At 42.6% G+C, this 27199-nt stretch overlaps 1 protein-coding gene across 1 annotated transcript in view; it reads right to left on the minus strand.

Annotated features, from left to right (window-relative positions):
* The window catches only part of HPGDS (hematopoietic prostaglandin D synthase), a 157980-nt gene that overhangs the window by 69999 nt on the left and 60782 nt on the right, over positions 1-27199 (minus strand). The window contains exon 2 of the mRNA XM_073638215.1: positions 21833-21973. Coding sequence (XP_073494316.1) covers positions 21833-21965 — 133 coding nt within the window. The 5' untranslated portion in view covers positions 21966-21973. The remainder of the gene's footprint in view (positions 1-21832; positions 21974-27199) is intronic.

The raw sequence follows: 27199 nt of genomic DNA on the forward strand, positions 1-27199 counted from the left end.
ATATGTGTATGTATGTATGTATATATATATATATATATATACAATACAAACCAAAAGTTTGGACACACCTTCTCATTTAAAGATTTTTCTGTATTTTCATGACTATGAAAATTGTACATTCACACTGAAGGCATCAAAACTATGAATTAACACATGTGGAATTATATGCTTAACAAAAAAGTGTGAAACAACTGAAAATATGTCTTATATTCTAGGTTCTTCAAAGTAGCCACCTTTTACTTTGATGACTGCTTTGCACACTCTTGGCATTCTCTTGATGAGCTTCAAGAGGTAGTCACCGGAAATGGTCTTCCAACAATCTTGAAGGAGTTCCCAGAGATGATTAGCACTTGTTGGCCCTTTTGCCTTCACTCTGCGGTCCAGCTCATCCCAAACCATCTCGATTGGGTTCAGGTCTGGTGACTGTGGAGGCCAGGTCATCTGGCGTAGCACCCCATCACTCTCCTTCTTGGTCAAATAGCCCTTAAACAGCCTGGAGGTGTGTTTGGGGTCATTGTCCTGTTGAAAAATAAATGATGGTCCAATTAAAAGCTAACCGGATGGAATAGCATGCCGCTGCAAGATGCTGTGGTAGCCATGCTGGTTCAGTATGCCTTCAATTTTGAATAAATCCCCAACAGTGTCACCAGCAAACCCCCCCACACCATCACACCTCCTCCTCCATGCTTCACGGTGGGAACCAGGCAAGTAGAGTCCTTCCGTTCACCTTTTCTGCGTTGCACAAAGACACGGTGGTTGGAACCAAAGATCTCAAATTTGGACTCATCAGACCAAAGTACAGATTTCCACCAGTCTAATGTCCATTCCTTGTGTTCTTTAGCCCAAACAAGTCTCTTCTGCTTGTTGCCTGTCCTTAGCAGTGGTTTCCTATCAGCTATTTTACCATGAAGGCCTGCTGCACAAAGTCTCCTCTTAACAGTTGTTGTAGAGATGTGTCTGCTGCTAGAACTCTGTGTGGCATTGACCTGGTCTCTAATCTGAGCTGCTGTTAACCTGCGATTTCTGAGGCTGGTGACTCGGATAAACTTATCCTCAGAAGTAGAGGGGACTCTTGGTCTTCCTTTCCTGGGGCGGACCTCATGTGAGCTAGTTTCTTTGTAGCGCTTGATGGTTTTTGCAACTGCACTTGGGGACACTTTCAAAGTTTGCCCAATTTTTTGGACTGACTGACCTTCATTTCTTAAAGTAATGATGGCCACTCGTTTTTCTTTACTTAGTTGCGTTTTTCTTGCCAAAATACAAATTCTGACAGTCTATTCAGTAGGACTATCAGCTGTGTATCCACCTGACTTCTGCACAACACAACTGATGGTCCCAACCCCATTTATAAGGCAAGAAATCCAACTTATTAGACCTGACAGGGCACACCTGTGAAGTGAAAACCATTTTCGGTGACTACCTCCTGAAGCTCATCAAGAGAATGCCAAGAGTGTGCAAAGCAGTCATCAAAGCAAAAGGTGGCTACTTTGAAGAACCTAGAATATAAGACATATTTTCAGTTGTTTCACACTTTTTTGTTAAGTATGTAATTCCACATGTGTTGATTCATAGTTTTGATGCCTTCAGTGTGAATGTACAATTTTCATAGTCAGGAAAATACAGAAAAATCTTTAAATGAGAAGGTGTGTCCAAACTTTTGGTCTGTACTGTATATATATATATATATATATATATATATATATAATTATCTTGTGATTTTAACAAAAATATATATTTTTACATTTTTTTTTTCTTTATTACTTTGTCCCTCTATGGGACTTTCACTTTTTGTAGTCTGACTGCAGTTATAAAGCATTGCAATTTATTAGCATTGAAGTGATTTATAAACTGTCATTGCTGCATTGACACAAGATTGTTACACCATGCACTGAACAAGATCTAGCAATTTTGCTAGCCCAGGTGACCCGAATGTCATTATGACAACGTTGAGTCACCCTCGCGAGGACATGGCAGGGAACCTGTTCTTATAATAATATACACACACATTGAGATTAAATCAACCCAATTTGCACATATCACTCAAAAAGCTGCACCTTCAGGCTTTGTTTATCTTCCAGTTGCCACAGGAACTGTCCGGATATAGTCTTAGTGCTCCTGGTCGATCATATGCAGTGGCCAGCATAGCTCTGCTTTGGAGCGCGTCTGGATTGAAGTCCTATACACACTTGAAAGCTTACGCTCACCAATGAAACTGGCAACCATTCTCATTAGATCATCCTGCCATTATTTTGAATGAAGACGTGGTAAGCCAGGTTTTGTTTTCCTTCTATTTTATATGGTATATAGTGGTAAATTTAAGTCAATATGATCTGTCTTCAATTAAATCAATAAGGTCTAAAATTTGACAAAATATTAGAAAAATGCACAATTTTCATACTATGATTTTTTATGTCCTTAAAAGACATAGGAATAACACACAATATGTTTGATAGATAACTAGTGGTGAGCGAGCATGCTCGTCACTACTCGTTACTCGCCCGAGCATCACAGTGCTCGGGCGAGTCACTGACAGTCACTGTAATACCGCAGTCATGTTGATAGTGGCATTACAGTGATTGGCTTGCTACATAACGTCATCGGGTCTATATAAGACCCAGGACCCTATGTTCATTGCAGTCTACCCCTCAAACAGGCAGAGTAGGGAGAGCAATAGCTGTGCAAGGGAGAGAATTGGTGCTTATTTTAGGCAGGGATTCAACAGCACTATTATTTATTTCATCTATACCAACAGTCCTTGTAAGGCTCATTCTGATGAATATTAACCCCTTCACCCCGGGCCATTTTCTGTTTTTACGCTTTTGTTTTTTTTCTCCCCTTCTTCCCAGAGCCATAACTTTTTTATTTTTCTGTCAATATGGCCATTTGAGGGCTTCTTTTTTGCAGGACAAGTTGTACTTTTGAACGACACCATTGGTTTTACCATATCTTGTACTGGAAAATGGGGAAAAAAAATACAAATGCGGTGAAATTGTAAAAAAAAAAAGTGCAATTCCACAGTTGTTTTTTGGGTTTTTCTTTACCATGTTCACTAAATGCTAAAACTGACCTGCCATTATGATTCCGCAGGTCATTATGAGTTCATAGATACCAAACATGTATAGGTTCATTTTTATTTAAGTTGTGAAAAAAAAAATCCAAAGTTTGTTACAAAAAAAAAAAAAAATTTAACCGTAGCGTCTCCATTTTTCGGGAACTGGGGCCGAGCGAGGGCTTATTTTTTGCACACCAAGCTGACATTTTTATTGATCTCATTATGGGGTAGATATGATGTTTTGATAGCCCGTTATTGCATTTTAGTGCAATATTGCGGTGACCAAGAAAACAATTTTGGTGTTTTGATCTTTTTTCTCATTACACCGTTTACCCATCGGATTAATCCTTTTTATATATTGATAGATCGGGTGATTCTGAATGCGGTGATACCAAATATGTGCATACATGATTTTTTTATTGTTTTATTTTGAATGGGGCGAAAGGGGGGCAATTTAAATTTTTTACATTTTTTGAATATTTTTAAAAACATTTGTTTTACTTTACACTAGCTTCAATAGTATCCATGGGAGACTAGAAGCTGCGATCATGAGATCGCCTGTGCTACACACAGGCGACCATCAGATCGCTTGTGTGTAGCAGAAATGCTCACTGGCCATGAGCGCTGACCGCTGGGCGGCGGCGCTCATAGCCTCCCGGCAATGACAACTGCAGGGGTCTCCTGCAGACCCTGGGTTGTCATGCCAACCCAACTGCGACCTGCGGCCATGTGACACGGGAGCCGATGGGCGGGACTTATGACGTTCTTCCGCCGCTGCCATGTTAAATGCCGCTGTCACAGATTGACAGCAGCATTTAACATGTTAACAGCCGCAAGTGGATCAGATCAGCTGTCATATCCCCGGAAAGATGTGGGCTCATAGCCGGGTCCCGCACCAAAGGGAGAGACCCGACATGTGCCGTACCATGCCTGGCCCACGTGCTCAACTTAGTGGTTCAGCGAAAAGCTACCCTTATCTGCCTAAGCTGCTTGTGCGGTTCTCCAAAACTTTTAAGACTCCACCAAGATGGTGAGTGGCGATGAGCCATAACCAGCGTCACCATCCCGCTTCTCTGTCTACTGAAACACTCGCTGCTCACAATTAACACCTTAAAAGCCCAATACGTACTAATACGTACCTGCGCCCTGGGACTTAAGAGCTAGGTACGGAATAGTACGTCATGGCGATGACGCCCGCACATAGGCTGTGCAGGCGCGATCTCCGCCGGGTGTCAGCAGATTGTCACATCTGACACCTGATGCTATGTGCTGGGAGCGGTCCCGCACCGCTCCTGGCACATTAACACCCGCAATGCTGCGATCGAAGTCGATTGCAGCATTGCGGTGGCAAGGGGAGGTGATCGCGATACTCACCTCTCCTGCCGGTGTCCAACGCTGTCTGGCGCGGCTTCCCAAATGTTGCCATGACGACCCGATGTCGCCATGACAAAATCCGGGTCACCAGACAGCAGGAAGATACTTTGGTCATGTGCAGTGCATGACCAAAGTATCTTCTGCATCTGCAGCGATGACAGCCTGTATAGCACATGGATGGTGCTCCATCACTATGCTATACAGGCGATAAGAATAAAAAAGTGAAATTCCCATAGTGGGACAAAGAATAAAAGTAAAAAAAAGTATTAAAAAATGAAAAGAAAAAAAAAAAAATTTATAAAAATATATATACAGTACAGACCAAAAGTTTGGACACACCTTCTCATTTAAAGATTTTTCTGTAGTTTCATGACTGAAAATTGTACATTCACTCTGAAGGCATCAAAACTATGAATTAACACATGTGGAATTATATACTTAACAAAAAAGTGTGAAACAACTGAAAATATGTCTTATATTCTAGGTTCTTCAAAGCAGCCACCTTTTGCTTTGATGATTGCTTTGCACACTCTTGGCATTCTCTTGATGAGCTTCAAGAGGTAGTCACCGGAAATGGTTTTCACTTCACAGGTGTGCCCTGTCAGGTTTAATAAGTGGGATTTCTTGCCTTATAAATGGGGTTGGGACCATCAGTTGTGTTGTGTAGAAGTCTGGTGGATACACAGCTGATAGTCCTACTGAATAGACTGTTAGAATTTGTATTATGGCAAGAAAAAAGCAGCTAAGTAAAGAAAAACGAGTGGCCATCATTACTTTAAGAAATGAAGGTCAGTCAGTCCGAAAAATTGGGCAAACTTTTAAAGTGTCTCCAAGTGCAGTTGCAAAAAACATCAAGTGCTACAAAGAAACTGGCTCACATGAGGACCGCCCCAGGAAAGGAAGACCAAGAGTCACCTCTGCTTCAGAGGATAAGTTTATCCGAGTCACCAGTCTCAGAAATCGCAGGTTAACAGCAGCTCAGATTAGAGACCAGGTCAATGCCACACACAGTTCTAGCAGCAGACACATCTCTACAACAACTGTTAAGAGGAGACTTTGTGCAGCAGGCCTTCATGGTAAAATAGCTCCTAGGAAACCACTGCTAAGGACAGGCAACAAGCAGAAGAGACTTGTTTGGGCTAAAGAACACAAGGAATGGACATCAGACCAGTGGAAATCTGTGCTTTGGTCTGATGAGTCCAAATTTGAGATCTTTGGTTTCAACCACCGTGTCTTTGTGCGATGCAGAAATGGTGAACGGATGGACTCTACATGCCTGGTTCCCACCGTGAAGCATGGAGGGGGGGTGCTTTGCTAGTGACACTGTTGGGGATTTATTCAAAATTGAAGGCATACTGAACCAGCATGGCTGCCACAGCATCTTGCAGCGGCATGCTATTCCATCCGGTTTGCGTTTAGTTGGAACATCATTTTTTTTTCAACAGGACAATGACCCCAAACACACCTCCAGGCTGTGTAAGGGCTATTTGACCAAGAAGGAGAGTGATGGGGTGCTACGCCAGATGACCCGGCTTCCACAGTCACCAGACCTGAACCCAATCGAGATGGTTTGGGGTGAGCTGGACCGCAGAGTGAAGGCAAAAGGGCCAACAAGTGCTAAGCATCTCTGGGAACTCCTTCAAGATTTTTGGAAGATCATTTCCGGTGACTACCTCTTGAAGCTCATCAAGAGAATGCCAAGAGTGTGCAAAGCAGTCATCAAAGCAAAAGGTGGCTACTTTGAAGAACCTAGAATATAAGGCATATTTTCAGTTGTTTCACACTTTTTTGTTAAGTATATAATTCCACATGTTTTAATTCATAGTTTTGATGCCTTCAGTGTGAATGTACAATTTTCATAGTCATGAAAATACAGAAAAATGTTTAAATGAGAAGGTGTGTCCAAACTTTTGGTCTGTACTGTATATATATATATAAAAAAAAATAATCCACCAAAAATAAAAATATAATGTACCCATCAGTAAATATTATGAAAAAAAAACAAAAAACAATGAAAGTACACATATTTGGCATCGCCGCGTCCGGAACAACCTGACCTATAAAACTGTCCCACTAGTTAACCCCCTTAGTGAACACGGTAAAAATAAAAAACAAATCAAAAAACAATGCTTTATCATCATACCGCCAAACAAAAAATGGATTAACACGCAATCAAAAAGACGAATATAAATAAAAATGGTACCGCTGAAAACGTCATCTTGTCCCGCAAAAAACAAGCCGCCATACAGCTCCATCAGCCAAAAAATTTGGAAGTTCTAGCTCTCAGAATAAAGCGATGCAAACATTTTTTTTCTATAAAATAGCTTTTATTGTGTAAAAGCACCAAAACATAGAAAATAGTATATAAATGTGGTACCGCTGTAAACGTACTGACCCAAAGAATAAAGCTACCTTATCAATTTTACCACATGCAGAACAGAATAAAATAAAAAAAACAATTCCTGAATTGTTCATTTTTGTTCATTCTGCCTCCCAAAAATCGGAACAGAAAGCGATCAAAAAATGTCACATGCCTGAAAATGGCACCAATAACAACGTCAACTCATCCCGCAAAAAACAAGCCATCACATGACTCTGTCGGCCGGAATATGGAAAAATTATAGCTCTCTAAATATGGCGATGCAAAAACGAGATTTTGCAAAAAAAATGCGTCTTTTAGTGTATGACAGCTGTCAATCATAAAAACCCGATATGAATCTGGTATCGCTGTAATCGCACCGACCCGAAGAATAAAGTTGTCTAATCACTTATACCGCATGTGGAACGGCGTAAAAAATAAACTCTAGGGTTAGGGTTGTGCTAGGGTTAGGGTTGGGGTTAGGGGTTGGTGTTGGGCTAGGGTTGGGATTTTTTTCAGAAGTAAAAAAAAAAAAAAGACGATATGGCGACTTGTGTTGAGCGAGTAGGTTCTATTAACCCTTTCGCCGAGTATGCTCAGGCCGAGCTCCGAGTATTTACAGCTGCTCGGTGATATGGTTGAATCGCTCCCGTGTGCATGATTTGCAACTGTTTGACAGTTTTATTACATGTGAGGAATGTCTATTTCTTACACATTCCTCACATGTAATAAAGCTGTCAAACAGTTGCAAATCATGCACACGGGAGCGATTCAACCATATCACCGAGCAGCTGTAAATACTCGAAGCTCGGCCCGAGCATACTCGGACAGAACATACTCGCTCAACCCTAGTGTTGAGCGCAAGTGCTCACTACTTGAGTTTGCATCGGGTGCTCGAGTATGCATGGAGTATCGCGGGTGCTCAAGTGACATGCTCGAGTCTCTGCCCCATATGCTTCGCGGGCAAAAAAACCTCACGGGGATTGCCTGCCATGAACAAGCGATCCCTGCATGTTTTTTTTGGGTGTCTAATAACCGTGAAACATGCGGGCAGGGACTCGAGCATGTCACTTGAGCACGCGCAGTACATGGTGCATACCGGAGTACCCGATGCAAACTCAAGTAGCGAGCACTTGCACTCAAGACTAATGACAACTTATTCAATATGATGACCTAATGTTATCAAATTCTGTGTCGTACCTCTGGGTTCAAAATATTCACTATACCCCTTGATAAAATCCTTGAGGTATGTAGTTTCCAAAATGGGGTCACTTGTGGGGGATTTCCACTATTTAGGCACATCAGGGGCTTTCCAAACGCGACATGTCGTCCGCTCTCTATTCCAGCCAATTTTGCGTTCAAAAAGTCACACAGTGCTCCTTCCATTCTGATCTCTGCCGTGCGCCCAAACACTGTATTTTCCCCACATATGGGGTATTGGCGTACTCAGGAGAAATTGCACAAAAGTTTTTGGGGTCCATTTTCTCCTCTTACCCTTGTGAAAATAAAAAAATTGGGGCTAAAACCTCATTTTTGTGGAAAAAGTTTGATTGTTTTATTTTCACGGCTCCATGTTATAAACTTCTGTAAAGCACTTGTGTGGTGAGCATCCTGAACCCCCATCTAGATAAGTTCCCTGAGGGGTCTAGTTTCCAAAATGGTGTCACCTGTGGGGGGTTTCCACTGTTTAGGCACATCAGGGGCTCCCCAAACGCAACATGGCGTCCACTAATTATTCAAGCAAATTTTACATTCAAAAAGCTCCTTCCCTTCCGAACCCTGCCGTTCGCCCAAACCGTAGTTTTTCCCCACATATGGGGTATCTGCGTGCTCAGGGGAAATTGCTCAACAAATTTTGGGGTCCATTTTTTCTTGTTACCCCTGTGAAAATAAAAAAATTGGGTCTAAATTAACATTTTTGTTAAAAAAGTTAAATGTTAATTTTTTTTCTTCCACATTCCAAAAATTCCTGTGAAGCACCTGAAGGGTTAATAAACTTCTTGAATGTGGTTTTGAGCACCTTGAGGGGTGCAGTTTTTAGAATTGTGTCACTTTTGGGTATTTTCTGTCATAAAGACCCCTCAAAGTGACTTCAAATGTGATGTGGTCCCTAAAAAAATGGCTTTGTAAATTTTGTTGGAAAAATGAGAAATCGCTAGTCAACTTTTAACCCTTATAGCTCCCTAATAAAAAAAAATTTTGGTTCCAAAATTGTGCTGATGTAAAGTAGACATGTGGGAAATGTTATTTATTAACTATTTTGTGTGACATATCTCTCTGATTTAAGGGCATAAAAATTCAAATATTGAAAATTGCAAAATTTTCAACATTTTCACCAAATTTCCGTTTTTTTCTCAAATAAACGATGGTGATATCGAAGAAATTTTACCACAATAATGAAGTACAATATGTCATGAAAAAACACTCTCAGAATCAGGGGGATCCGTTGAAGCGTTCCAGAGTAATTACCTCAAAGTGACAGTGGTCAGAATTGTAAAAATTGGCTGGTCATTAACGTGCAAACCACCTTGGGGGGTAAAGGGGTTAAAGAGGAGTCTTTGCAGGAGGAGCAAGTTGAGATGGAGCAAGAAAGTTTACAGCACGATGCTATACAGCCCAGCCTCATTTCATCTTCTCAAAGCGAATTGGATGATAATGAGGAGGAACAGGAGCTGGTTTCCTGCACTACAGATGGTACTACCCACACCACTTTCATCCTGTCTGTTCAGTGTGGATGGCCTGAGGAGGAGGAGGATAGGGAGGATGAGGGGGTGGATCAGGAGGAGGAGAACATGGACAGTCATCCTCTTGGTGGGGACAGGGAAGTCTTGGCTGTTGGCAGTCTGGCACTCATGGCTGAGTTTATGTTCGCCAACTTTCCTGTGACCCTCACGTTGTATGCATTTTGGCGGCCAACAGTAATTACTGGTTGGTCACCCTTCTAGACCCACGCTATAAGGAGAACTTTCTATCTCTCCTTCCCGTGGCAGAGAGGTCTATTAAAATGTTGCACTACCAGAAAGCCCTTGTTGAATAATTATTAAAAAAACTACCATCTGACAATGCCGGCGTCAGAGGTCACAGTTCCTTGGACAACCAAGGAGTACAGGCAAGGGAGACACAAACTAGATGCAGCAGAGGCAGAGGAACACTGTCAAAGTTATTGGACAGTCTTCTCAGACCCTCCCAGTGCCCAGACCCTGATGCACGGGGTACTCTGACAAAGAGGGAAAAGTTTTGGAAGATGCTGAATGAGTACCTTGGCGACCATACAAGCGTCCTCTGTGATTCCTCTGTGCCTTACAACTATTGGGTATCCAATCTGGAAATGTGGCATGAACTGTCTCTCTACGCCTTGGAGGTCCTGACCTGCCCTGCCACTAACGTTTTGTCAGAGCGGGTTTTTAGTGCCGCTGGATGTATTATAACTGATAGGCGCATCCGCCTGTCAACTGAAAATGCTGACAGGTTGACTCTTATCAAAATGAACAAGGGCTGGATTGGCTCATACTTCTCAACACCTCCAGATGACAGCAGCGGAACAAACTCAAATCCATTTTTTCTGGTCTATTCCCATGCACACCCAGACATGAATATACACTCCTTAATAATTTTTAATACAACTTTTCAGAGGCCCTTCACTACGTCTCTTCAAGGTGGTATTGGAGTGCGTCCTAATTTTTAGCAGTCCTTGCACTTACTGCATAAGCAATAACAGTATAGGAGACCCACTTATTAATGATGGGAAGGCCAAATCAGATCGATTCTATATTCTATAATATTACCTCTTTTATTTGCAATTCATGTATGGGTGAGCTATCGCACTAGGGATAGCATATTACATGCATCCAGCCATTGCTTATTGCCTTATACTCTGTGCTGCTGCTGCAACAAGAAAAAAAATCTATTATATTTCCTATTAATACCGCTATTAGCTGCATTTAGAATAAGGACAGTTGCTAAGTGGTAACATCGGCTGGAAATGAGTGTTCATTCTGGTCACATACATCTCTTCCACAGTACATAACTTGATTTGATTTGTTCCAAGCACTCATTGACCAATTCTTACTTTTTAACAGTGATCTGTACTCAGAAATTCATCAAAGCAGGCAGGGTTGCTTGCGTTCCTTCACAGTTTGGTGCTGCCATGTCCAAAAAAAATTCTTCAGGGATGGTTAAAATCTATTTTATATTCTCCAAAATTACCTCTCTTATCTGCAATTTGTGTATGGGAAAGCTATCGCACTAGGGATAGCGTATTACTCGCATCCAGCCAGGGATTATTGCCTGATACTCCTTGCTGCTGCAAGCAAACAAAAATAAGTATATTCTATTCCCTATTAATACCGCTGTTAGCTGCATTTAGAATAGGAACAGGTGCTAGGTGGTAACATTGGCTGGAAATGAGTGTTCATTCTGGTCATATACATGTCTTTCACAGTGCACAACTTGATTGATTGTTTCCATGCATTCATTGACCGATTCTTAATTTTTAATGGTAATCTGTACTCAGAAATTCATCAAAGCAGGCAGGGTTGCTTGCGTTCCTTCACAGTTTGGTGCCGCTATGTCCAAAAAAAAAAAACTCTTCGGGGCCGGTTAAAATCTATTTTATATTCTCCAATATTACCTCTCTTATCTGCAATTCGCATACGGGTGAACTATAGCACTAGGGATAGCGTATTACAGACATCTAGTCAGGGATTATTGCCTTATACTCCGTGCTGCTGCAACCAAAGAAAAAAAATCTATTCTATTCCCTATTGATACTGCTGTTAGCTGCATTTACAATAGGGACAGGTGTTCGCTAGGTGCTAACATCTGCTGGAAATGAGTGTTGATTGTCGTCGCATACATCTCTTACACTGTCTATAACTTGATGTCTTTTTTCAAAAAATCAGTAACAGATTCATGTTTTTTTAATATAATCTGCACTCAGAAATTCATCAAAGCAGGCAGGGTTGCTTCCGTTCCTTCACAGTTTTGTGCTGTCATGTCCAAAGAAAAAACTTTTAGGGCCGGTTAAAATCTATTTTACATTCTACAATATTACCTCTCTTATCTGCCATTCGTGTACGGGTGAGCTATCGCACTATGGATCTCGTTTTACATGCATCCAGCCAGGGATTATTGCCTTATTCTCCTTGCTGCTGCAACAAAAAAATCTATTCTATTCCCTATTAATACCGCTGTTGGTGCATTTAGAATAGTGACAGGTGCTAGGTGGTAACATCTGCTGGAAATAAGTTTTCATTCTGGTCGCATACATCTTTTCCACAGTCCATAACTAGATTGATTTCTTCCATACACTCATTGACCAATTCATAATTTTTACAGTGATCTGTAGTCAGAAATTCATCAAAGTTGACAGAAATGTATCATAGTCGACTGAAGTTTTTCAAAGATAACAAAATTTAATGATTTAATGTGTCATTTGCAGTTTCTCTACAGCTTCTGTATGTAACAGGTAGTGGTGGGAGACTTAACGCTACTGGAGTTGAAATTACCACTTCAGAACTCTCCAGTGCTTTGTGTCCATCCATTTCTGGGTGCTCCTTAAAGTAGGTTTGGGGTCATTGTCCTGCTGGAAGACCCATGACCTAGGACGCAAATCCAGCTTTATGACACTGGGAACTACATTGTGACCCAAAATCCTTTGGAAATCTTCACATTTCATGATGCCGTGTACACAGACAAGGCACCCATTGCCAAAGGCAGCAAAACACCCCCCTAAATATCTTTGAGCCTGCACCAAATTTGACTGTAAGTACTGTATTCTTTTATTTGTAGGCCTCATTCCATTTACAGCAAACAGTTGAATGATGTGCTTTTTCAAAAAGTTCTATCTTGGTCTCATCTGTCTCCAAGACACCTGCTGACCCTCTAAAAATAGTGGAGGCGGCCTGCTGGCACTTTATAAATTGTGAAGGTCGCCTGCTGGACATCCAAGTTTCAAACTTTACAGTATTAATACGGAAAAAAAATTTGCCCACCTCAGATGGATAAATTATACTGCAGTAGAAATTTACGGCTATGCAAAGCAAAGCAGTCTGCTGGCCCTCTAACAATAGTGAGGGCCGCCTGATGGCACTGTAAAAATGGCTTTGTGAATTTCAGAGTCCCTCCTTCATAAATGAAACATTATGTGTCCGATTATGCCTCACACACCATATGGCCAGATAAGGTAGTAAAATGTTAAAATTACATTTACTGGTGAATGTATTTTTCACCGTTGAAAGCAATGCGAACGTGCAAAAAAAAGCAGCAAAAACACTACGTGTGAACACAGCCTTGGTGTGGAGGAGCATTTTTTTCTGTTATTTATTTTGCTTTATATACAAGTAATTATCCTGGAAAGAATGTTTAACATTTTTTCAAGGAAAATCCATTTTATCATTGTTTTTGTATGTTTTGTCAGTCCGTAAACGTGGCGTAATACTCTGACAACAATGTTCACAGCAGCGACCTGGGATTCAGAGATGCTTCCAGGGAGGGTCTTCCTCATGCTGTTCCCATGCCATTTCAGCGCTGCTTCCATCGATTTGACCAATTTTTAGACCCCCTCCAGACTTTCGGGGGGTCATGCACCAGAGCATTACGATTTGCTCGACACTAGTAATGAGTACCCGAGCATTTTAGTGCTCGCTGATTACTATAAATAACATGTATCTAATGTCTACTTAACACCAGCATCATTTTTTTGTTAGGATGTTATAGGTTAAAAGTTTAACAGCAATTTTAAATTTTTTCAATGAAATTTACAAATCCTATATTTTTAGGGACCACTTCACTTTAGTAGTGACTTTGATAGCCGGTATGTCAAAAAACCCACAAACAGGACCCAATTTTAAAATCTGCACCCCTCAACATATTTAAAACCGCATTCAGAAAGCTTATGAACCATTCAGATGTTTCACAGAAATAAATGCAAACTGGAAGAATACTTAAGAAATTATTTTTTTTTTTACTAACATGTTACTTTAGCCCTAAATATTTAATTTTCACGAGGAGGACATAGGCTCCACAGTTTGTTGTGCAATTTCTCCTAAGTGCATTGATTTCCTCTATGTTGTTGGAAACTACTGCTTGGATAAAAGATAGCGCTTGGAAGGGAAGGAGTGCTAGGAGGTTTTTAAAGAGTATATTTGGCTGCAATAGATTGTGGATGCCAGCAGACCCAAAGAGAAATTGACCCCCTCTGGCAAATTACATCCCACAATGAATTAATCTCTGGGTGGGATGATCATCTTGAACCCTCAGATGCTTAATAGAATTTTAGAATATTGGGCCATGAAAATTAAATATTACTTTTCTTGCTCATGAAAATGTTACTTCAGCCCAAATTTCTCATTTTCACAAGGGTAACAGGTGAAATTGCGCAATAGATTGTGAGGTCCATTTTCTTCAGATACTTCAAATATGGTTGGGTACAGGATAGAGAAACAGATTGTGGATGCCATGTCGAATTTGGAGGGCCTCTGAGGAGGCATATAAACAGAAATCCCTCACAAGTGACCCTACTTTGGAAATGATACCCCTCAAGGAATTTTTAAGGGCTTTATGGAGCATTTTGAACCCACAGGTGATTTGTGAAATTTTATAACATGGGACTGTGAAAATAAAATACTTACTTTTTCCACAAAAATGTTGCTTTAGCCCCAAGTTTTTAATTTTCAAAAGGGCTAATAGGAGAAAAGAGACCAAACTATCTGTTAAGAAATTTCTCCTGAGTACGCCAATACCCAATTTGTGGTCAGTAACATGATATGACTTGGAAGAGAAGAAGTAATATTTGATTTTTGGAGTGTAAATTTGGCTGGAATAGATTGTGGATACCATGATGCATTTGGAGGGCTCCCAAGGTGCCAAAACAGCTGAAACCCCTCACAAGTGACACCATTTTGGAAACCACACCCATCAAAGAATTTATTTAGGGGAGTGATGACTATCTTAAATCTAATGGTGCTACAATGAGTTGTATAATATTGGGTCCTAAAAATAAAATGGTACATTTTTCTCCATGAAAATGTTGATTTAGCCGCAAATTTCTAATTTTAGCAAAAATAACAGGAATAACAGGAAAAAATTGACCCCACAATTTCTTAGGCAATTGCTCCTGAGTCCACCAGTACTGTAGGTGTTAAAGGGAATCTGTCAACAGGTTTTTGCTACCTCATCTGAGAGGAGCATGTAGGCGAAGAGACCCTGAATCTAATAATGTATCACTTAGTTTACTAGGTGCAGCGGTTCTGACACAATCAGAGCTTTTACATATAGAATGCACCAGAGCGGAGAAAGCTAACTCCACCAGGCTCTTTATGTAGAATGGCTATTAAAAGTGAGCGGCTTATCACAAGGAGAGGGGGCATGGTTGGACTACTTTACTTTACTTTTATCACAAGGTGATAAAACCATCACTATAAGTAAACAACAGCACACATGGTAATAAATGACATCTTTGAACTCAGCCTCGATTATTTCCTACTGTCTTCAGATTACAATACAAAAACATGCTGACAGATTCCCTTTAAAACAGGGGTCTCAAACTTGACTAAGTATATGAGCCGCACTTAGAAAAAATGTAAATTTGAAAGGCCTCATTCTTCGCAGGATGATATGAAATTTTTAAATACCATATTGTTTTTTCTGTACACCCTTTGGATAATTTTTTAAGCATTTTTTTTCTATTCTTTTAAATGCCATTCATTTTATGGGCTATGGTACAGTTTTATAGTTTTTACAAGTTTACAGTTTTATTTCCTTTTTGTGCCCCCTAATTGGCCACATACAGTGATTTTTTTTTCTTACAATTAGCACCATATAGTAATATCCCCATCCTGTAGCAATGTGCCCATCCCGGTCCCCATCCTGTAGCAATGTGCCCATCCCGGTCCCCATCCTGTAGCAATGTGCCCATCCCGGTCCCCATCCTGTAGCAATGTGCCCATCCCGGTCCCCATCTTGTAGTAATGTCCCCATCCTGGTCTCCATTTTGTAGCAATGGCCCATGCTGGTTCCTAACTTGTAGAACATTGAACTGAAAACAATAACTGACTTTGGTGGCCCTGAGGACCAGGCCGCAATCATTACAGGGGCTCCGGTGCCCGTGGGCCGCATTAAGCAGCTTCAGGGGCCGCATGTTTGAGATCCTGGCTTTAAATAGTGTTATAGTGTGGTGAATATGTCTGCGTTTTTATTTTTGTTCTTACATAAATATGCTTATTTATTGTTATAATATTTTGTTGTGATTTTCTCATTCTTTAAGCTACCAGAGAGCTGAACCACTATTTGGATGGGTTGTTACTAGTGATGGGCGAGCAGTAAAATGCTCGGGTGCTTGATGCTCGGGTCGAGCACATTGGAATACTCGAGTGCTCGACCCGAGCAACGAGCCCAATGTAAGTCTATGGGAAACTCGAGCATTTTTCCAGCGGCTCTCCCCGGCGGTCTGCAGAGGGCCTAAAAATTGCCCAAATCGATGGGAACAGTGCTCAAATGGCATGGGAACAGCATGAGGAAGACCCCTGGAAGCATTTCTGATTCCCAGGTCGCTGCTGTCAACAATGTTGTCAGAGGTATTACGTCACTTTTACGGACTCACAATAAAACATACAAAAACGAAATCAAAATGGACTTTCCTGGGAAATATGTTAAGGATCATTCTTTCCAGGGTAATGATTGTATATAAGGAAAAATAAATAACCAAAAACAAAAATACTCCTCCACACCATAGGCTATGTTCACACGTAGCGTTTTTGATGCGTTTTTGCACTTTTGTATTGCTTTCAACCGTGACAAATGCATTCACTAGGAAATGTCATTTTAACATTTTACAACCTTATCTGGCACTGGTGTGTGAGACATGATTAGACACATCCTGTTTCATTTATGAAGGAGGGACTCTGAAAGTCACAAAGCCTATTTTCATAGGGCCATCAGGCAGCCTTTATTATTCTTAAAGGGCCAGCAGTCGGCCCTCACTATTCTTAGAGCGCCATCAGCCGGCTATGCTTTGTTGTTCCCATTACTAAAGAGTGTGTCTCCTATACTGTTATTGCGTATACAGTGAGTGGCAGGGCTGCCCAAAATTTGGACATACCCCAATACCCCTTTGAAGAGACTTCGAGGAGAGGCTCCTGAAATAAAATGTTCCCATTATTAGGAAGTGGGTCTCCCATTGTGTTTGCTATGTAGTGAATGCAAGGGTTGCTAAAAATTTGGAGGCACTCCAATGCCCCTTGGAATAGACATGGAGGTCAGAGGGTCTCCCGAAAACAATGTACCCATTATTAGGAATTGGGTCTCGCATTGTGTTTGCCTATGCAGTGAATTCAAGGGTGGCCAGCAATTGGGAGGCACTCCAATGCCCCTTGGAAGAGCCGTAGAGGACCTCATGAAAAAATGTTCCCATTATTAGGAAGTGGGTCTCCCATAGTGTTGGCCTATGCAGTGAATTCAAGGGTGGCCAGAAATTGGGAGGCACTCCAATGCCCCTTGGAAGAGACGTAGAGGGCCTCATAAAATGTTACCATTATTAGGAAGTGGGTCTCCTATACTTGTAATACCCATTCACTAAGTGTATGGGCTGACAAACATTGAACACTGGGGGTATATATGAACATACTGTATAAAAATTTTTTTTACGGGCATCATAAACACCCTTTAAAAAAATTATGAGGGTGTTGCATCATGAACCACGGTCACCCTGGTGATATGGTGGTGGAGGATGAGGAGAAGGAGGAGGACAAGAACAAATAGCCAAAATCAGGAAGCGTATACCCATGTGTGGGTGTGAAAAGGTGAATGGGAATAGACCTCAAAAAAAAAAAAAAAAAAAGACACTGGATTTGAGTTTATGTTATGCTGCTATCATTCGGTGGTGTTGAGAAGTCTAGCCCAATCCAGCCCTTGTTCATTTTTATAAGAGTCAGCCTGTCAGCATTTTCAGTTGACAGGCGGATGCGCATATCAGTTATAATTCCACCAGTGGCACTAAAAACCCGCTCTGATAAAACGCTAGCGACAAGGCAGGCCTGCCTCTGCTGGATTGGAGTTGTGCCTCTCTCGCCTGTAGTCCTTGGTTGTCCAAAGAACTGTGACCTCTGCCGCCAGCGTTTTCAGATAGGAATTTTTTTTCTTGTACTGCCCTATTTTTGTAGACCTGTCCGCCTCAGGAATAAGAGATATAAAGTTCTCCTTGTAGCGTGGGTCTAGAAGTGTCACCAACCAGTAATGACTGTCACCAACCAGTAATGACTGTCACCCAAAATTTTGAGAACGTGAGGGTCATGGGAAAGGCAGCATAAAACTCAGCCATGCATGCAAGACTGCTAACAGGCAAGACTTCCGTGTCCTCACCAAGAGGACGACTGACCATGCTCTCCTCCTCCTCTCTGTCCTCAGGCCATCCACGCTGAACAGACGGTATGACAGTTGTGCAGGTAGTACCGTCTATAGCGCAGGAAATTAGCTCCTGTTCTTCCTCCTTCTCCTCATTGTCACCCAATCCACATTGTGATGAGATAAGACTGGGCTGTGTGTAATCACCCTGTATGGCTCCTTGCTCCATCTAATCGTGCTCTGCCTGCAATGCATCCTCTTTGATTGTGAGCAGAGAGCGTTTCAGAAGACAGAGAAGTGGGATGGTGATGCTAATTATGGCATCATCGCCGCTCACCATCTTGGTGGAGTCCTCAAAGTTTTGGAGGATGGTACATAGGTCTGACATTCATGTCCTCTCCTGAGGTCTTATGTGTGGAGTCTGAACTGAATACCGATGGCCTTGTTGATGCTGGTACTCAACAACTGCCCTCTTCTGCTCAAAAATCCTTCCCAACACCTGCAGTGTAGAGTTACAACGTGTGGGGACATCACACACCAGTCTGTGAGCCAGAAGCTGCAAATGCTGCTGAAACACGGCAAGGGCGGCGGAAGCTGTAGCTAACTTTCTAAAATGGGCACACAGGTGGCGTACTTTAACAAGCAGATCCTGCAGCTCTGGGTAGGATTTGGGAAACCGCTGAACCGCGAGGTTAAGCACATAGGCCAGGCATGGTACGTGTGTGAGCTCGCCTCAGAGCCGCCACCAGGTCAGGTTCCGGCCATTGTCACACATGACCATGGCTGGCAGTAGGTTCAACGGTGTGAGCCACAGATCTGCCTGCTCTTTCAGAGCTGTCTACAACTCTTCAGCATTGTATGGTTTGTCACCTAAGAATATTAGCTTCAGCACAGCCTGTTGCCGCTTGACCGAGGCAGTGCTGCAGTGCTTCCAGCTTGTGACTGATGTGGTCATTTCGGAGATGGAGGCTGAAGAGGAGGAGGAGGCTGAGGAAGATGTGGTGCAGGAGCTGTAGACTGTGGGGGCAACCCTGACTGACTTAGGGCCTGCAATCCTTGGCGTCAGAAGGACATGTTCCTTCCCAATGTCCAACTGGGTCCCGGCTTCCACTAGGTTAACCCAGTGAGCCATCAGAGAGATGTACCGTCCCTGCCAAGAGCACTTGTCCACGTGTCCATGATTAGGTGGACTTTCCCGGTAAATATGCGTTGTTGAGGGCATGGCTAATGTTTTGGAACACGTGCTTGTGTAATGCGGGGAAGGCACACCAGGAGAAATAGTGGCGGCTGGGGACTGAGTACCGAGGGACGGCTATCAGGTTGCAGAATGCTTCCGTCTCCACGAGCCTGAAAGGCAACATTTCGAGTGCAAGCAGTCGCAAAATGTGGGAATTTAGTAGTGTGGCCTATGGGGTGTTTACTGCGTATTTGCGCTTGCATTCCAAGGACTGGAGTATGGACAGCTGAACTCTGCGCTGGGACAAGGACGTGAACGTGCTTCTTGATGCTGCTACTTGAGATTGTGCAATGACAGGTGCAGAGCAGGAGGCATCTTCGCATGCACCATGGACAGGGGATTGGCTTGCATGCACAACAGCGGAAGAAGCAATGGTGCCACCCGCAGACACTGTTCCTGGACCCTGGGGTTCGGCCCACAAAATCGGGTGCTTTGCTGCCATGTGCTTGATCATGCTGGTGGTGGTCAGGCTGGTAGTTTTGCCACCCCTGCTGATGCTGGCCTGGCAGGTGGTGCAAATGGCCTTTTTAGGGTTATCGGCAGAGTCTTTAAAAAACAACCAGACTCGGGAAGACCTAACAGTTGTACTGGCAACTTCCTTCGTGTTGGTGTTACGAGGAATTGTTGCCTGCCTTCTGTCTGCGGCCACCACACTGCTTCTTCCTGCCTGTTGGGGTGCTCTGCCTCCCTCCCCCTATGTTCTGCTGTCCTCACTCTGCATGTCCTCCTGCCAGGTTGGGTCAGTAACTATATCATCCACCACCTCGTCTTCCTCCTTCCTGGCAATCGTGTCTCATCATCGTCCACCTATTGTGACACTTCCCACCGTCGCCTTTGTGTGACCATGGCTGCTCAAATATTTGGGCATCGCTACATGCGATCTCCTCTTGCCCCGCTTCAAGTGGACCGGGTGAGAATCTATAAATGGAAAAGTGAACAGCTCTTCTGAGTGTCCAAGTGTGGGATCAGTTGTCTCCAGACACTCGGCATGGTGGGGGGAAGGAGGATCAGGGTGAGGAATATGCTGTCCAGACTCACGGCTAATAAGACTTGACTTTGTGGAAGACAGGGTGGTAGTGGCAAAGTGACTGGAAGCAATATCCGCTATCCAACCAACAACCTTTTGACACTGCTCTGGGTTCAATAGTGGTGTGCTGCGGTCCCCTAGGAATTGGGATAGGAAGGTCGGGCGAGAAGATATGGGCGTTTGTTGTGGCACAATTTCAGCTTGCCCACGGCCATGGCATGCACCATCACATCACGTCCCTTGCCCATTTTAAATGGAGGACAATATCTTCCATGCTCACTACAAATGGCTGAATTTGGAGAGAAGTTATATATGATAACGTACCATGCCTGGAGGCCAGAAATGGCAGTATTTTCTGAAAACATACATGTGATCTGTGTGACGGAGAAACCACATTTTAAATACCTGGCCTGTAGGTAACTATTTTGAACAGCAAACTGTTGTCAAAAACTTCGCTGACACACTGAAATTTTTTTTTAATGGAGTCCAGAAATGGCAGTATTTTCTGAACACGTATATGTGATCCGTGTGACGGACAAACCACAGTTTTAAATAGCTAGATTTTTAGCACTGTAATATGGAAAGGACCTGGCTGTATTCTGCACTGCCAACAAGCAAATGGCGCAGAAAAAACGGTGTTCTCTGGATTGCTTTTTAAGCAAATAATGAGGACTAAGATCCACAAAAAATTATTCCTGGCCCCTGAGACCTGGGCCTATGTCTAGAAATGTCGAACAGCAGCAGCAGACAGAACTGGAATAGATATACACACTTCCTCCTGCCTAATATCTCTGCAGATGGATTAGTCCTCAGAAGGACTGTTTGTTGAGATGGATATGTGTAATAAACTCCTGTTCTACCTCCACTACCTAATAAAACAGACAAATCTCTCCCTAGCTCAGCAGCACCTCTCCCTATACTGTCTGATTGCGGAGTAGACTGACGAGCACAGTGGCGCCAGGTCTGATATAGACCTGATGACGCTGTGCGGCCAGCCAATCACTGTAATGCCATAACCAACATGACTGCGGCATTACAGTGACTGGCAGGCAATCCCCGCATGTTCATTGGCTCTGTAAAGAGCGCCAAACATGCAGGGGAGGTACCCAAGCATCCGCCCTAGCATCTTGCAAGTACTCTGTGAGCTCCGAGAATCTTGAGTACTGAGATGCTCGGACGAGTACAGAGTACTTGCGAGTATGCTCGCTCATCACTAGTTGTTACCGACAACTGGTTTGTCAATAGCACCTTTAGAAATATATTTACTTAGAACATTGGGGACATGTTCAATACTTATTTCACCCATTGTATCTGTGAATGTATTTGTGAAAGGCTGACAGATACTTATGTAATTTCTTCATAAGAACTTTCACTTTTAAATTTAATCCAAATATGTATACTGTAGCTCTGCACTATAACGATTCATTAGGTTTCAGAACTTACCATCTTTGTGCGCAGGCCAGTCTTTATACTCAATTCGATGGTCTTCGAATTCAGTGTTTGTGTAGGCCAGCAGGTAACGGAGAATCTCTGCTCTACCTCTGAAATTGAAATAGGTCACCTTGTAATTCGACATGATCAATCCTGCAACAGAAGAAATATATAAACACATTATGATTGATTCCCTTATACATACATACCGTATATGAGAAAGTAGGCATCTTTAAACTGTAATCACCTGTGCCCTTTGAGACTTCATGCCCGCATTCAAACACCAATTGTAGGGATTTTAGCTTACAGGTAGGCACTAATTTCAGCAAAGGCAAAGGTCTTGGTGAAAATAAAAAAGTAACTTTTATTGTGTTTTTCTGTACGTCAACTGAAATCACTTTCTTCAGCACAATACAACATAAACAGTCTCTCTCTTCAGGCAAGGCAAAACAAAGTAACTATAATGGTCTCACAACTCTTTGTGTCGCAGGCAGGATGACCTCAAGCAGCTTTAAATGCTTTCAGACACAAAACAGAAATGCTTACCTCCAGCACAGAACTCCCTCTGAGCTGTGTCAGCTGTTTTTTATCAGGTCAGTGAGATCCAGGGTGTAGTATGGAGCGACCTTTCCCACACAGGCTCTCTGGTCACTCCTAAATCCAAGACTCGGAAACTACTCAAACAAACTACTCAGTAACCTAGTGTTACTGGTACAGAAGAAGCCAAAGCAAAAACTCCAAATACAGAAATTGATAAGGATTCTGTGGCGAAACTTACAAAAAAAATTACCGTATATACTCGAGTATAAGCCAACCCGAATATAAGCCGAGGCACCTAATTTTAACAGAAAAAAACTGGGAAAATTTATTGACTCGAGTATAAGCCTAGGGTGGGAAATGCAGCAGCTACTGGTAAATTTCCCAATCCTGATATGCATGGCCCACCTCATCCCCAATCCTGATATGCATGGCCCCCCTCATCCCCAATCCTGATATGCATGGCCCCCCTCATCCCCAATCCTGATATGCATGGCCCCCCTCATCCCCAATCCTGATATGCATGGCCCCCCTCATCCCCAATCCTGATATGCATTGCTCCCCTCATCCCCAATCCTGATATGCATTGCTCCCCTCATCCCCAATCCTGATATGCATTGCTCCCCTCATCCCCAATGCTGGTATGCATGGCCCTCCTCATCCCCAATCTTGATATGCATGGCCCCCTTCATCCCCAATCCTGATATGCATGGCCCCCTCATCCCCAATCCTGATATGCATTGCTCCCCTCATCCCCAATCCTGGTATGCATTGCTCCCCTCATCCCCAATCCTGGTATGCATTGCTCCCCTCATCCCCAATCCTGGTATGCATTGCTCCCCTCATCCCCAATCCTGGTATGCATTGCTCCCCTCATCCCCAATGCTGGTATGCATTGCTCCCCTCATCCCCAATGCTGGTATGCATGGCTCCCCTCATCCCCAATGCTGGTATGCATGGCTCCCCTCATCCCCAATCCTGGTACGCATGGCACCCCTCATCCCCAATCCTGGTATGCATGGCACCCTTATCCACGCCCATATACGCCATATAACCGAGTATAAGCCAAGGGGGGCTTTTTCAGCCTAAAAAATGGGCTGAAAAAAAATTAGCTTATACTCGAGTATATATGGTACTCTACGTTTGGTAAAAAAATATATTTACAGCAGACTGGTACAGTGATGGGAAGTAAAATGACACCACAATATGCAAATCTTTTCATGGCTAATCTTGAAAATTACTTTATGTCCTACTGCCCCAAAAGGATTCTGGCCTATTACAGTTATAATATTTCAATAATCTGAGCAACCAAAAGCTAAAGACATTCCGTAAAAACTTTAAGCAGTTTCATCCCATTGTCAATTTAACACTCAATCCTGTACTGAAATATTTTTTGGGGTACTATAATCACATAATTATATCTCATATATAAAGCTGAATGTGTGTGCGTGCGTGCGTGCGCGCGCGCATGTATGTATGTATGTACAGTACAGACCAAAAGTTTAGACACACCTTCTCATTTAAAGATTTTTCTGTATTTTCATGATTTTGAAAATTGTACATTCACACTGAAGGCATCAAAACTATAAATTAACACATGTGGAATAATATACTTAACAAAAAAGTGTGAAACTGAAAATATGTCTTATATTCTAGGTTCTTCAAAGTAGCCACCTTTTGCTTTGATGACTGCTTTGCACACTCTTGGCATTTTCTTGATGAGCTTCAAGAGGTAGTAACTGGAAATGGTTTTCACTTCACAGGTGTGCCCTGTCAGGTTTAATAACTAAGTGGGATTTCTTGCCTTATAAATGGGGTTGGGACCATCAGTTGTGTTGTGCAGAAGTCTGGTGGATACACAGCTGATAGTCCTACTAAATAGACTGTTAGAATTTGTATTATGGCAAATAAAAAGCAGCTATGTAAAGAAAAATGAGTGGCCATCATTACTTTAAGAAATGAAAGTCAATCAGTGCGAAAAATTGGGAAAACTTTGAAAGTGTCCCCAAGTGCAGTTGTAAAAACCATCAAGCGCTACAAAGAAACTGGCTCACATGAGGACCGCCCCAGGAAAGGAAGACCAAGAGTCCCCACCGGTTCAGAGGATAAGTTTATCTGAGTCACCAGCCTCAGAAATCGCAGGTTAACAGCAGCTCAGATTAGAGACCAGGTCAATGCCACACAGAGTTCTAGCAGCAGACACATCTCTACAACTGTTAAGAGGAGACTTTGTGCAGCAGGCCTTCATGGTAAAATAGCTGCTAGGAAACCACTGCTAAGGACAGGCAACAAGCAGAAGAGACTTGTTTGGGCTAAAGAACACAAGGAATGGACATTAGGCCAGTGGAAATCTGTGCTTTGGTCTGATGAGTCCAAATTTGAGATCTTTGGTTCCAACCACCGTGTCTTTGGGCGACGCAGAAAAGGTGAACGGATGGACTCTACATGCCTGGTTCCCACCGTGAAGCATGGAGGGGGAGGTGTGATGGTGTGGGGGTGCTTTGCTGGTGACACTGTTGGGGATTTATTAAAAATTGAAGGCATACTGAACCAGCATGGCTACCACAGCATCTTGCAGCGGCATGCTATTCCATCCGGTTTGCGTTTAGTTGGAACATCATTTATTTTTCAAACAGGACAATGACCCCAAATACACCTCCAGGCTGTGTAAGGGCTATTTGACCAAGAAGGAGAGTGATGGGGTGCTAAGCCAGTTGACCTGGCCTCCACAGTCACCAGACCTGAACCCAATCGAGATGGTTTGGGGTGAGCTGGACTGCAGAGTGAAGGCAAAAGGGCCAACAAGTGCTAAGCATCTCTGGGAACTCCTTCAAGATTGTTGGAAGACTATTTCCGGTGACTACCTCTTGAAGCTCATCAAGAGAATGCCAAGAGTGTGCAAAGCAGTCATCAAAGCAAAAGGTGGCTACTTTGAAGAACCTAGAATATAAGACATATATTCAGTTGTTTCACACTTTTTTGTTAAGTATATAATTCCACATGTGTTAATTCATAGTTTTGATGCCTTCAGTGTGAATGTACAATTTTCATAGTCATGAAAATACAGAAAAATGTTTAAATGAGAAGGCGTGTCCAAACTTTTGGTCTGTACTGTATGTATGTAGGGGATTGGCATCTGCACCGTTGCAGCCACACGTCTGGACCCCGAGAGCGTCATAGGCTATGTTGTGAGGCGAAATTTTAACCCTGCGTGTTCCAATTAACCAAACAATTTTGCCCCTATCTACATAATGGGGAAAAAGTGAAAGGAAAAGTGTTGGAGGCAAATTGACAGCTGCCACATGAGAACAAGGGAGAATTAAAGAATGAGAGCGATGGCGCCAAAGAGTATATACCGTACAGTTGCTAAGGTGGGGCCCCGACATGGGATACTCATACTCACCACACACGGGCATATGAACACACACAAAATGCGCCACACACTACCACGTGCTTGAACACATATACCACCCTCAGCACACACAAAACTCATCTCACAAAGATTTATCAGGCTGCCAATAGCAACCAATCACAGCTCAGCTTCTATTTTACTACAGTTAATTAATCTGTGCAAAATACATTTACTGAGGACATTCTCAGTATAACAAAGCTTGTGTAAGGTAATAAGATGTCAGTTAGGATGTGTTAGTGGAAAGGCTGATGTTAGTCACATTACTTCTATGTGAGAGGATATAGAAACTGCCAGTTACAGACTATTTTTACCACAATAATGCCTCATAAGAAAAGGAATTTCATGGCACGAATGTCAGCTGATGCGAAAAGAAAAGCTGCATTATGGGCCAATGAAAAATGTGAAGACCGAGAAACAAGGCTGACACACATGAGAACAGCAGCTGCTTCCTCAAGGGCCAATGAACTTTCTGAGGAGAGGGAAGCGAGGCTTGCAGACAAGAGAACAAGAGCTGCTTCCTCAAGGGCCAATGAACTTTCTATCTATTTGTTTTGTGTGGAGAATAAATTTTTGCTAGCACATTCTATTTTGCTACCAGCAGTTATTAACCTGGGCGAAGCCGGGTAGTACAGCTAGTAATATATATAATTCCTGTACTAGAAGCCATTGACCATTCAACATCCCTCTAAACAATTCTATTGTCTACAGTCAAGTACAATTGAATATGTTCTATCCCTATAGACAGAAATATATACACTTTTGAATAAGGGCTAACACCCAAAAACAATTGAAAACCAAATTTCTAGAGCCACTAGAGTACAAATGAATCATCTCCTACAATACAAAACAAGAAATCAGCCTCTAGTAGTCACTTACAATCCAAATCTGGAAGTGTTGAGGTGAGCGGCACAGAAACTATAACCATGATTACAAAAAGATAACCAGTTAAAATCCATTGTATAAGAGATGGTTCTGTCACCAATTTTCATCAGCCTGTGGGTAGAGGCCAGTAAACCAGCACCAAAGGACTTAAATGTAAACAATTGGTGCTCATTTAACACTGAAATCTGCTCTTGTAAATGCATTCTAAATGTTTCTGTGTGATGGTGCAATATGTTACCATTTGCAGCTCCATTTAAAATTTTTGCCCAGGACCCTACTGAAATTAGCCCTGGCAGCAGATTCTATTGAAACAAACACCTCTGCTCTTATGGTGTATTGGTACTACAATGGTACAACTGTAAGGGGCCTGAGCGAGGTAGTCGTGGGCGAGCTTATGCTTCTGCTCGCTCTAGCACCCTACAAACACAATGTGTCACAGTCCCGGTGTGCTGCTGTGTTTGGGGTGCATCACACTTACGTTTGGCCCACAGGCCTCCACTGGCTCCTGTATTTCCTCTTCCAGAGCTTTTGCAGCAAACAATCCAGTG

Source organism: Phyllobates terribilis, unplaced genomic scaffold (assembly GCF_046119375.1).
Source record: "Phyllobates terribilis strain yellow unplaced genomic scaffold, ASM4611937v1 Scaffold_1__5_contigs__length_1240528914, whole genome shotgun sequence".
Classification (NCBI taxonomy): domain Eukaryota; kingdom Metazoa; phylum Chordata; class Amphibia; order Anura; family Dendrobatidae; genus Phyllobates; species Phyllobates terribilis.